The sequence below is a fragment of the Lathyrus oleraceus genome, chromosome 4 (assembly GCF_024323335.1).
Source record: "Lathyrus oleraceus cultivar Zhongwan6 chromosome 4, CAAS_Psat_ZW6_1.0, whole genome shotgun sequence".
Classification (NCBI taxonomy): Eukaryota; Viridiplantae; Streptophyta; class Magnoliopsida; order Fabales; family Fabaceae; genus Lathyrus; species Lathyrus oleraceus.
In genome coordinates, this window is record NC_066582.1 from 168,373,190 (window position 1) to 168,386,818 (window position 13,629).

The 13,629-nt window shown below is 42.1% G+C and overlaps 1 protein-coding gene across 1 annotated transcript; it reads right to left on the reverse strand.

The window, feature by feature from the left end:
- Window positions 1-239: 239 nt before the first annotated feature.
- LOC127074348 (uncharacterized) lies at window positions 240-8,847 on the reverse strand. Its single transcript, XM_051015654.1, has 2 exons — window positions 8,206-8,847; window positions 240-3,702 (listed from the first exon to the last, which is right to left on the reverse strand). Exon 2 carries the CDS (start codon window positions 3,641-3,643, stop codon window positions 302-304), a length of 3,342 nt encoding a protein of 1,113 aa, XP_050871611.1. The 5' UTR covers window positions 3,644-3,702; window positions 8,206-8,847; the 3' UTR covers window positions 240-301.
- Between the last annotated feature and the right edge of the window lie 4,782 nt (window positions 8,848-13,629).

The window sequence follows — 13,629 nt, forward strand, 5'->3', positions numbered from 1 at the left end:
AAATCATACTGAGCCATAACAGAACTGTTCATAGTGAATGCCATAAGATCGCTTCTGCATGTTTGATGCTTTGTTTTAGAAAAAGAGTTCAAAAAAGTCACAAAAACAAAAAACATTGCCATTTTTATTGTTTTGAAAAAAAGTGAAAACAGAAAACAGAAAGACAGGGATCACAAAATTTGTTCAAAAAATGTCCTTCATTAATGATAATCATTAAAACATGATGAGGCCCTACAAAATGAATCACTACGCCTTGGGCAGAACGTAGGATTTTCATGCAAAATGACAAAACAACAGAAAATTACTCTGTTAGAAGAGTAACTGGAACCACTTCTTCAGCCGTCCAGTTGTTGATAGACCCCCCTGGTGCACACGGGCGAACCCAGTTATCCAGATCACAGTCACTGTCACAGTCTTCACTACTGGTTGCAGAGACGTCGCCATGATTCATCAGCCCAGCGCTGGTAAAGGTACTCGGACCCGCTTGACTATTCTGCTCTGCTTGGAGAGGCTCATAACCAACGCCAAATTTGTCTTCTTTGATAGGCAAATCCACCATCTTGCCCCAGCCTTCAGTTTTGCCAGAATCAACAACCTCCTTAGCCTGCTTGTAAGAAGTAATTGAAGCACCTGGCTTCCTCTGCTCAGCATACGCCACCTTCTCAAGAGCCACAGTCTCAAACGCCTGGCATAATGTTTCGTGGATCTCGCCGTCCACCTCAACATATTTGAACGAGGACAGATGACTCACCAGAATCTCTTCTTCACCGCACACAGTCACAATCTGACCGTTCCAGACATACTTGAGCTTTTGATGGAGAGTCGACGAGACTGCCCCTGCTGCATGAATCCATGGACGCCCCAACAAACAACTATAGGCAGGCTGGATGTCCATAACATAGAAGATGATATCGAAAACCTCAGGACCTATCTTCACAGGCAAGGTAACTTCTCCACACACAGAACGTTTGGATCCGTCGAAAGCACGAACGATCAGGTCACTGGGATTAAGCACAAACCCTTCCGCATCAATCTTCCTCAGAATCTGCTTAGGCAACACATTCAACGACGACCCGGTGTCTACCAATACATGAGACAACACTGCCCCCTTGCACTCCATGGTAATGTGCAAGGCTTTGTTATGGTTTCGCCCTTCAGGTGGTAAATCCAAGTTGGTGAAACCTACACCATGTCTGGTGCTCACATTGGCCATCACACCCTCCAGTTGATTGACAGAAATCTCTTGAGGCACGTAAGCCAGATTCAACATCTTCAGCAAGGCATTACGGTGTGCTTCAGAGCACATCAACAGTGAAAGTATAGAAATCTTGGACGGAGTCTGATTCAACTGATCCACAATCTTGTAGTCACTCTTCTTGATTATCTTCATAAACTCCTCCACGTCCTTCTCAAATGACCCCTCGGGCGCTTCTTTCTGAACAGGTTCTTCCTCAACCACAGCTTGCTTCCCCTTTGCTTTGGCGAGAGCTTCAGCATTATTGTCCCTCAAAGGCTGCGGTGCGAACAGACGACCGCTTCTGGTAAAACCTCCTGGACCCCCTACATTATCCACGGCCGGACCAACAGTTGCAGGAACTCTATTCGGTAAACCAATTGTCACTGGAGTTTGATTCACTGGTCTCGTCGGATTTTCAGCCCTTCTGTAATTGCGGTGAGCATTATCATACTTCCACGGCACAGCTCTACTATTCTCAACAGCCCTTCTTTCAGACGCAACGATAGTAGTTGGAACACTGATGGTTACAGGCACGGGAATGGTAACTGGTGTACCATTGGCTGCAGGTGCACTGACGATCCTTTGTCCACGTTCTTCAGACGGTTTAAAGTAAATGGTGATAGTTGATGCTGTTCCATGATCTTTTACAGCCCTACTGAATTGTAAACAACCTTCATCCATCATACCCTGGATACCGGTCCTTAACTGGTCGCAACCATTCTCAGATTCTGCACAGCCCAAACAATCTTCATCACAGCCCGGGTAGACACCCCCATTCAGCAGACGACCCTTCACAACTAGCAGAGAAGTCTGAACATCATCAACATTAACAACCAGATCTTCATCTTCTTTCCCCTCAATATTGTTCACTCTATGCCCACCATGCTGAGGCATAGGGTTGTTCACGACGTTAGGCACTGGAGCGAAGTTGATTGCCTTGGCATCGATCAAATCTTGAACCTTGTGCTGGAGAGCTCGACACTTCTCGGTATGGTGGCCTGGTGCCCCAGAGTGAAAGTCACAACAGACGTTTGCATCATAACCAGGAGGCAGCACTGTAGGCGGAGCCATTGTACGCAACTCAATCATCCCCAACTTGAGTAGTTCGGGTAATAACTCTGTGTAAGACATGGGCAGAGGATCAAATCTTCTATCAGCCTGCAATTTCTGTCTGGGCTGATAAGGACGTTGCTGTTGTTGTTGTTGTTGCGGTTGTTGAACTCTTGGTTGTTGTTGTTGACGAGGTTGAGGTGCCGGAATAGTCACTGCAGCTACTGGACGATATTGATCTCTGTTAGCATTTGTTCTGTACACACCCCCTCTGTGCTGTACAACATTGGTCTCTCCTTCTCTACGGCGAGGTGCCCCAGAGAAGGGTTTCTTTAATGAAGACGAGGAACCAGCATCATGGATCCTACCAGCTTTGATTAGACTCTCAGTCCTCTCTCCACAAATGACAACATCAGAAAAACTACCGAACGGGCAACTCCCCATCCGGTCCATAAACACACCTTGAAGAGTACCGATAAACATGTCTGTCAACTCCCTCTCCAGCATAGGGGGTTGAACTCTAGCAGCCAGTTCACGCCACCTCTGAGCGTACTCCTTGAAGCTTTCTCCGGATTTCTGACATAGACTCTGCAGCTGAGTCCGGCTAGGCGCCATGTCCATGTTATGTTTGTACTGTCTGAGGAACGCTTCACCCAGATCTCTCCAGCATCGGATCGAATCTCTCTTCAATTCCATGTACCAGTCCAAAGAAGCCCCAGATAGACTATCTTGGAAAAAATACATCCACATCTTTTCATCATCGGTATACGCAGAGATTTTTCGATAATAAGCCTGCACATGGGTGCGAGGGCAAGAAGTACCGTTGTATTTGTCGAAGGACGGCGCTTTGAACTTGTGAGGGATTCTCAAACCTTCAACCAACCCCATATTGGTGACATCAAAACCGAGAGAATTTTGACTTTCCATAGCACGGATCTTCTCAGCAAGAGCTTCAACCTTACGATCTCTCTCATTAACCCTTCCTAGAATGTCTTCGTCTTCACTGAGCAGAGAGAACATATCCTCTTGTCTGTCAACAATCGTAGCAGGATTACGGGCCGGAGCACGGACTACTCTGGCATTAGCGGCATCTGGAACAATAGGTTGACCGTTGATTCGAATACCCCCCAACTCATCACCTACAGCATAGTTGTTGACGGGTACGGCAGTAGCAACATTGTTATCATTGACCGGGCCTCCCTCTGGCGGAGCATTGTTGATCGGTGGATTTGCAGCCTCTTGTCTCTGAACCATAGCTCGAAGTTCTTCTTGACCTTGCGCAACCCCTTGCATCATATTCATAAACTGGGCCATGCTAGCCTTCATCTCAGCCAACTCAGCTTGAAATTGATCCATACTTCTCTGTCGATTCAGTCTTGTTAAGTAGCGGTGCGGACGTTGATCAGCTATCCTGCCTGAACAGGAACCAAGAGTGAGAAGTCACGATCAAGAACACCTGTTATGCAAAATGATATGAGTATGATGCTAATGATGCGTATGATGCACATGATATGCTCATTTCTCAGGCATTCAAAGAGCCTGACCCATCCTGAAAAGATGGCAACCTGCAGCAACAAGAGAACAAACAGATACAGGGAAATGCTGACATCCTTATATACACATAAGGGTAAAAAGGCATACAACCAATGTCAACAGAATATCTGAATAAACAACGTACAAAAGAAAAAGAATCCCATCCAACAAGCCTGGAGGTGATTCTTAACAAAAAGATCCAAGAGATGGCTTACACGCAAATGAATCCCATCCAACAAGCCTGGAGGTGATTCTCAACAAAATGCAATCAGAGATACAAACTAAGACAGACGGTCTTCCGGAATGAGGGTCTTCAGGTAATGGCACTGGTCTATCAACAGCGAGCATTCTGAGCAATCTGGTAAAGGAGTGATCTTCTCTTTCAACTGTCTTCTGAGCTCCAAGACTTCTCCTCCAAGGTGGTCCTCTGATCTTTGTCTCAACTCCATCTCCTTCTTCAACTGAGCATCTTTGTCTCTGAGTTGCTTCTCCAAGTCTCTGATCTTCTTCTGATAACTGGCTTCTGCTCTCTGCAGTCTCAAGCGCTCCCGGTGTTCTGCATCTAACATACTCTCCATCTCCTCGTAGGATCTCTTCTTACTTCTCAGTCTGCTAGCATCTTCTCCTTGCACTTCCCTGAGTTGATGGGCCAAGTGCAGCTTATCAGCTTTGGCTTTGTACAGCTCCATATGAGTATCTTGCTCCTTCTCTCTCAAACGGCGATTCTCCATTAGGGCTTGCTTGTAGTGCTCCGCAGACACACTCTCAGCAAGGATCAAATGTGGTTGCTCCTGCAACGGCTCCATCCTATCGTAGGGTAACAACAAAGTTTCTACTCTCTCCTTGACCCAATCAGTGTAATCGGGCATAGCAACGGCAAACTTCTTCCCTAAGACGGATCCATCTCTGACACCAATGGACTTCCAAGCTCTTCCAATCTGCTCCAACCTAACAGGGTCATCCTTCTTCTCAAAACAAAAACTCTCAGCTATCTCTGCTTCGAGTGGTCTTCTACTCATCACAAACCCCAACTGGCGAAGAGAAAGAACTGGGTTGTAATTGATGCAACCCCTAGTCCCTATGAGTGGCACATTACGGAATCCTCCACAGCTCATAATGACGTTACGCACATCCATCCGGTAAGATTGCCACCTGATATCATAGGAGGTAAGAGACATAACCCTCTGAGTCCATTTATGCGTGCTCTGAGCATCCACAAAAGGTCCACTGACTGGCAGAAGAGACAAGAACCATCTGAGCAAAAGTGGGAGACAACACCTGATAGCCCCACCCTTACCATGCCTACTGTGAATAGCATAGTAAGTGTCAGCCAATAGAGTAGGAACTGGATTTCCTCCAATGAAAATGCTGACTGCAGCATAGTCAACAAAATTCGGCATACTCGGAAACAAGACGATCCCATAGATCATGACGGCCAACTGAGCATGAAAGGCTTCCCAACTTCCCTTCTCTGCTTCTTCTCTAGCTACCCTCAACAGAAATTTCAAAGGCAATCCTACAACATCCCCACTGGACTTCCAACTATCACTGACTTCCTTGATACCCAAGTGGAGAGCTCTGGCAATCAATCTAAAGTCAACCTCCTTTGGGACGTCTAAGAAGGGAGTCTGGTGCTGAACTGGGATACTCAACATGATAGAATACTCCTCGAGAGTCGGTGCTAACTGGTAATCCTGGAAAGTGAAGCATCTGAGCTCTGGATCATAAAACTGTAGTAGCGTCTGCAGAGGCACTGGATCTACTACCGTCTTCAATACTGTCAAGATATCTCCATACCGCCCGACAAAACTCTTCAGTCGATCGTCTGTCACGAGGCTACCCAACTCAGCTAGCGGAGTCAACGGCTCACGGTGGAAACTGTAGGAACAGGTCTTCCGCTTCGGCTCGGGGACCGTTGCCATCTCTATCAGTAGACAAGCTCGGGAATGTACCTGAGAAATGATATGCATGCAGGGATTAGTTTTTTTCTTTTTTTTTCTTTTTCTTTTTTTTTTGGATTTTTTTTTGCGTTTCTTTTGAAAAATAAATATGCTATGATGCACATGATGCAGACTGGACTGGCTGGTTGTGCAATCTCTGATCACTAGGTCGAAGCTTCAGTCAAAATCGGAACATAAATCCCACTTAAGGTTAACTGAACACTGTCTGAACACAAAGTCACCATCAGAACCAAGTCACCAACAGAACCGAGTCACCAATGGTACCTGTAATGAAATAACCCTTCCCCACTCACGGGTGTAGTCTAGGCCAGGGTAAAGCTTGAGAGAAACGCAGCATAAATAACCTTTCGCAGAATACTGTCATATACACACCCGAAGTATGTAACGACAGCATCCCACCAGGGTCTGAACTGCTCGTGATATCAATGTTCCGCTAAGTGGCGCCATACCACCCGCTTCCCATGAATCACTCTATTCCTAGGTATCCTAGATTGCACTCATGGTCTGGGTATTGGACCTTTTACCTCAACTGACTCTTCCCCCCCACACGGAGAGAAACAAACAACCAGCCAGGTGAACAGATGAATAAATGTAAACATTAATGCAAACATAAATGCAAACAACAGACAATGAATGCAAACAGTAAATAATGAATGCAATAAATAAACACAGCATAAAGCAACCAAAACCCTAACCTAAAGAGCGCTAGGAGAGACTCGCTCAGGGAAGATGGACCAGCATAGGTCAACTTCTCTATATCCCCAGCAGAGTCGCCAGCTGTCGCATCGCGCGAAAAACCGGCGGGAAAAGAAAGAACAACAGAGCCGCCACCGTGCGTTATTTATCCCAAAAGAGGGAAAGGAAACGCTCAGAGTAAACCTGGAAAGAACATGGTCTCGCGACCAAAGAGAATGGGTTCGGGAGTCGGTTATGCGAAGGGAAGGTATTAGCACCCCTACGCATCCGTAGTACTCTACGGGATCCACGCACAATAGGAAGGGAAATGGTTGCTAAACACTGCTCAAACACACACACTGGCTGAAAAGAGACAAAAGAAACTGACTGAAACTGACTCGGCAGGATGTCGCATCCTGGGCCTACTTAGTCTATCAGGCATAGACATCAGAGTCCAAGTAGTTCGGACTGGGAAACGACACGTGCTCGCTAGGATATCACATCCTATGCATACGTATCTTCTCGGACGAGAGAAGAATCAGAGCATTCGTAGCTCGGCTGACGCGCACACAAACAAACAAACAGACACAGGCAAACGTGGAGCCCGACTGCCAATCTCTGGACTTATATCAGCATCCGAACCTAAAACACACGCAAAGAGGCAAACATGGAGCCCAAATGCCAATCACTGGACTTACATTGACATCCGAACCTAAACGCACACAACAGATAGATAGGGAGTCGGGGACTCAGCCTATAACTGTCAAGCACACACTCAAACAGACAGACAACAAATTGCTAAGGAGTCAGGCACTCGAGCCTAGCAACTGTCAGACAACACACACAAAAGAAAGAAAGGGCGCCCGGAGAGATCAGCTCAATCTCCTGCCTACATACTTCATCTGGTATGAAGATCAGGGCGATGTAGTTCCCCTACGCAGGGATAAAGGACTAGCCTAACCAGATAACAGAGGGAGACACAACTCTAGGGAGACTACGACTCGAGCCTAGATGTTGTCATGCAAAATCATCCCTAAGTTAAGGTTTCTAGCTAAATGGCACGCGGGCCGACCTATCCTAAGCATGGCTCACACAGGAAGCAAGCCACGCACACTTAACTTGCACAGGAAGCAAGTCTAAACTAATCCTAACTTGCACAGGAAGCAAGTCAAACAATCCTATCTTGCACAGGAAGCAAGTCAAACAATCCTACAAGCACAGATAGCACACGCTATACACAAACAAGTGGCTCAAACAAGGGTTAGGTTTTAGTCAAGGGGTCATATCAACCTCAACAAACAAACCTCTGGAACTGGGTGAATGTTGCTCTTAACCATGCCATTGAGGGGCTAAGGTGAAGCAGATGAAAGGATGAAGTGAGGATGAGACCTCACAGCTCTTATCCCTGGCCTGGGAGAGCTCAAGACAAGAATGTGTGGGTTCAGAAAGTGGGAACCCTTCTACACATTTAAAACTGACTCAACTGTACAGTTGTACAAGATCTTGGGTTTGTATCCGCAATGCATCAACACAGTGGTGTGAGCAAGGCAGATGACACACTGAATAGTGGGGGATAGATTGCATATCCCTACCTTCCACCAATTGCCTCTTCACTTAGGAGGACTTTGACTCTATGCGAGGACAAAATTAAACAATCACAAACATTGCCTCTTAAGGAGGACTTCAGACAGTTGCCTGGCCAAGTAACAGGCCAGGTCTTCCAGACTACATGAAGTAAAAGAGACATACCTCAATGCAAATTGCTTATACAAGCAAAGCAAAGCAAAAGTTCACAAGGAACTAAAAGCAACTAAAGTACCTGAAATCAGTCAAGCACAGTTAGTATACAAGTTCAAACAAAGCAAACAGAAACAGACACCAACAGTCAATTAGGGGCACATGGATGTGCAAGGCACAAGGCTTAAGGCATGTGAGCCAAGCCACCTACAAAACAAAGAGGTTAGACAATGATACTTGAGTAAGCTCAATCAAAAGAATTGGTCTTAATGGCCATTTGATGGTCAACCTGAAAACACAAACTCAAAGGTGAGTAACAGGACCACTAGGGCAAGCCTAGGGTCAAAAGTGAATGAGAAAGTAAAAACAGCAAGGGGTAAGTATCCAAAATCATGTTCAAACAATTAGGAAACAAAACCAATTGGGCTCACATCCATATCAATCACTATCATCATTTCATGAACCACTTAGGTCAAAACATGGCAAACAGAAGCTCATAGAAGTCAACAGAAAGACTTAACTCAAAAGCAATCTAAACATTTTCCAAAAATCACGAAATAAATCATGATCAAACCTAACACATAGCATGGTAAGCATGTCAAATTTCATCCCATTTGGACAAGTGGAAGGCAGTCAATGAAAATCAGAAAGTCAAAGCAATTTTGAACATGCTCAAAGAAGTCAACCAAACATGCATCAACTTAGAAAAATCATAAGTCAAGAATGGTGTATGATAAATGAATGGGATCAAAACCATGGTAAATATGAGGATGTCTAGTTATATCATGTAAAATTTCATGTCCATCCAATAAAGTATGAGAATTTCACAAATGAAATGGGAACATGTGTCACACAAAGTCAACATTTGACTAGGCAGGGAAGAAAAATCTCAAACAAATGGAAAAGAGTTCAATTAAATCCAAGAAAATTCACATGTAAACTAGACATACAAGAGTAAGTTCATGCAAAAAACCAAGTCATTTGGAGGTCAAGAAGCATGGCAATGAAAATCATGAAGTTGGACATCAATGGTGTGATACCAATTGTCACACCCTAATTCAAAAAATCATATCTCACAAACTACAAATGATAAATTCACAAACTCTACACCAAAATCACGATGAGTGTGTCTAGTTTAAGAACAAAAAATTTGGGAGCCATTGGATACATTCTCATCATTTCACAATTGATTTGGCAAAGTGTACAAAATTTGGTCACATGTCACAAACCCTAGCACCATTTAAAATTCGACCATGAAAAAATTCTGGAAAATATATGACAAAAAACTAGAGATCAAGATGGACACAACACAAAAAATCCCATTAAATTTGGATTAAAAATGAACAAGTTATGATTTTTGTAAGTTTGAGTGATTAAATGAAATAAAAATTGAAAATTAAATGGATTAATGGAATAAATAAAGAAACAATGGGGGGGGGGTCAACGCCCCGGTCAACGCGCCCAGTAGCAGCGCTCCTTTTTAAATATATATTTTAGAAGGCATTTAATAATTGAATTGGCATCGCGCCCCAGTGGTAAAACACTTGGTATTTGAAGCAAGGGTCTGGGGTTCGAATCCCCCTCGCCCCAGGCCTTTTGGAATTTATTCAATGGCTTATGGCAATGCAATTTACAAACGCTACAGTACACAAATTGCAGAAAACAGAAAACATATTACAGTAACATATTCCATCACATGTTCACATCACATGCATCTTCCAAATTTTTTTTTTCTCCAAATTCAAAAACAGGTATACCAATACGTGCATCTTCCATCACATGTTCACAATCCAACAATAGTTTTCAATGATTTATGCTAACATGAGAGAAACAAACCAAAACATATTCACATATGAAACTTTGAGACAACATAACTCCACAAATACTCAACCGTTTTCAGTGACTCAAAGCTCATAATGATCAGGAAGGTGCACTCTTCAAAAAGCATAGCATCATTTTGATAGAAGAGAGATTCGAAATACATACCAGTTTTGGGGAACTGAGATGAATCGTGGTTTTTTGGTGTTGTTGGCCTAAAACAGATGCTCAATAAGCCTCCAAATGATGAATGAGTGAAGGAGTTTGGCTTGAAACGACTTGAAAAGGTCTAGAACTCGGACTGCCATTGTTGAGTTCATGTAGAAAACAGTCGGGAATGAAGCTTTACAGTTGAAGAAACCATGTTTGAATGAGCTCCATATGTTGTTTTGATGATGTTTTAGGTAAGGCAAAGCTTAGTCTCTTTGAGACTTTTGACAGATTTTTGCAAAAGTGTAAAAATGAAGCTTTTTTTAGAATGAGTTTTCTGTGATCTCTTGTCTTATGGCTGCTGCTACTAATGTTTCTAATGACAGAAAAATGATCTCCCAAAATTCTGTTGGATAGTACAAGGCATGGTATGGAAGTATGGAGTGGAAATGTCCTTTTGTTCCAAAATTTAAGCAAGTTGGCATGGCCTCTTGTTTTGCTGGTTTTTTTTTGGCTGCAAAATCTATTCATAATGACAGAGAATGGCCTCTAAATTTTCTGTTTTGATGAGTACAAGGCATGGCTAAAGTGCAAGTATGGATGGCATGGTGTAATTGTACTTTTATCCAAATTTCAAGCAAGTTGAAGAATGGCTTCATGTACTGCATAATTGAGCTTGCAAACACATTCTAAATGACATTTATGAGCTGTTCCAATTGGCCAAATGTTGAAAAAATGTTTAAATCAAAAAGTCAACTCTTGGTCAAACTTACATTTAAATGAAAAAGGTCAAAATATGCCATTTTGATTGGTGAAGTTTTGGCTCATGAAATTTATATTTTTGGAAAGAGGGGATCAAATGTGACTTGTAGGAAAAAACCCCACCAAAATTGGCCAAACGGTTTGAGAGATATGGCCTTTTGAAGTTCAAGATTTTCTGAAATCGATTCAATCATAACTTGCCAACCACACATGGGAATTGAGAGTTCTTGGACTTTTTGGAAATGGGAGAACAAGATCTTCAACTTTCATGTTGGGCAAAAATTCATTTGAGGCTTGTATCACAATGTAAGTTTGAGGATCAAAACTTTCCATTTTTGGTAAGTTTCAGTTACAGGCCCAGTTTCCGTTTTGGGAAATTCATGATCTGGCTTCAAATTCTTCCATGATGGTGTTTGGCATGATATATGATGACTATTTGGACATGAATGAACTCTCACAAACCAATTCCAATCATCCAATCACTGATTAAATGGACAGTTGACCAACAGTTGACTTTTAGGGTTTCTGATTGATTGTGCATTGACTGATGACTTCAAAACCCTAATTCCTTGAGAAATTGACTTCAAATGATGTCCCAAGTTGTATGAACTCTTGATTATTGACCATGGTGCCCAAATTCCACAAGAATGACCACCAACCATTGCCTTGACTGACAGTTGACTTTCTTAGGGTTTTTGACTGTCTGGGCATGAACTGCTGACCTCTGAGCCCTTAACCCTTGACCAAAAATACTTCAAATAGACCTCCAAGCCATGTGAACTTGTTGGACAAACCCCAAGGCCTTGATTCAATGAGAAATTCCTTTGCTTGCTTGGTTGACTGATCAGGAGATTAGTTTGACCTAATTCTTGATTGCTTGCTCTTGAGGCAACTGAGGGACAATGCAAATGTTATGCAATGGACCATGATATGCTATGACCTAATATGAAAATGTATGTAAAATGATAGGTGCAAATTTGAGGTGCTACAGAGTATAATGAAACTCTCTTCTTGATAGATGCCAATAAACCAAACTACATTCAAGAAATGATACATGCACCTGTTACAAACAACAAACTTCACAAAAAACATTAGATACCTTGTTGTACCACTAGTCTCCCTAAACACTCAATATTTATAGATGAAGGTCCTTAACAATTGAAAAGACTAAGGATAGAGATGATGAATAGTGTAAGGGAATCTCACAAACACTCTAATTTACAAGGTGTTAGTCAAGGAATTATATGTAGGTGAATGAAGAACATACATATAAGGTTCTTTGAAATTTATGGATAAATGGGTCTTGATTCTTGATGGATATCACGAGCTTGATCAACCATGAATCACTACATAGTTAATTAACTTACTCTCTCTAGTTTCACTCAAAACAACAACAAATTGCACAAAAAACAAAGTGCAACAAAAAGAAGTGAATGGTGCAAGAATTAAAACTCAAGAAGTTATTCTAGAAAATAAGGAAAAGATTGAAGGTGCTAGAAATAGACACACTAAAGAAGAGAATATAAATTGAAATTTTTTCTCTATGGGTTTTACCCACATGTTACACACACTTGGTGCTTTCATAAAAGAAACAAGTATTTAAATTTAAGATGGAAAATTGGTTTTGTGGAGCAATGATTTGAGTCAATAAGAAATTGTGATTCGAGTCACAAGGTGTTGTGATTTGAGTCAAGTTAAATTCCGTATTCGAGTCAATTTGAGAAGAGCCCAAATTTTGCTTCATGGAGACTTTTAATTCGAGTCAGCATTAACACTTAATTCAAGTCACGTGAGGTTGTGATTTGAATCAGGTTCATTTTTTTATTTGAATCAAATCATCCATAGGGAAATACCAATTTTCACAAGGTTCCTCATTTGAATCATACTTAACACTTGATTTGAATCAAGTCACTCAACATCTTCATTTAAGTGTTCTAACTTGTGATTTAAGCCACACCTGATAAAACGACAAAAAAGAAATTTTCCAGGCTAAAAAAGGAAAACTATCATGAGTGAACTCTCTAATTGTATTAAGTGATGAAGGGTCTTAATGGTACAATTTTAAAATACCCGAAGCAGATACAATACAACTCAAATATGAATGGAATAAAAACACACGAATATTGAATGACAGACAAATTACAAATAAGCACGCAAATAAAAATGCACACTCAAATTTACAAAAACATCAGAACAAATAAATGATACCATATGATAACGTTACTAAATTTTCAACACCTAAGGGTGTCATCCTCTCTGATAGTGACTGGTGAGGGGTCGTCTCGCCCCTCACTCTCATGAAATTATCCTTCTAACCTTTCACGTGGTTGAAATAGGGTTTGAGTAAGGCTCTCACAAGTTAAGAACCTAGGGTTACCCTGCCCCAGTAAACAAATTCTTTGGCACCATAAAAAGAAAAAACAAACATCCTTATAGTGGGATGGAACCTTAGTTTACGCATATAATCTCGAACACCTTGATTAGACTCCAGCTATTCTGCATAATTTGGGAAGGGAAAACCTTGAGAATCTTAAGAACCTCCACCTCAAAGTAAGAGAGGGGGAGGAAAACCCTAATGTCCTGGATGTTAGGGATGTAAAAGTAGAAGGAAATAGCAGGAAAGCCTTCTCTAGCACCTATATTAGCCATCCCTGATAAGGAATACACCTCTAGGATGATTTCCTTTTTGTCTCCTAATAAAGAGAA

Bases quoted from the DNA above. Each gene is read 5' to 3' on its own strand.
- LOC127074348 (XM_051015654.1), bottom strand. From the start codon at position 3,643: ATGGATCAATTTCAAGCTGAGTTGGCTGAGATGAAGGCTAGCATGGCC.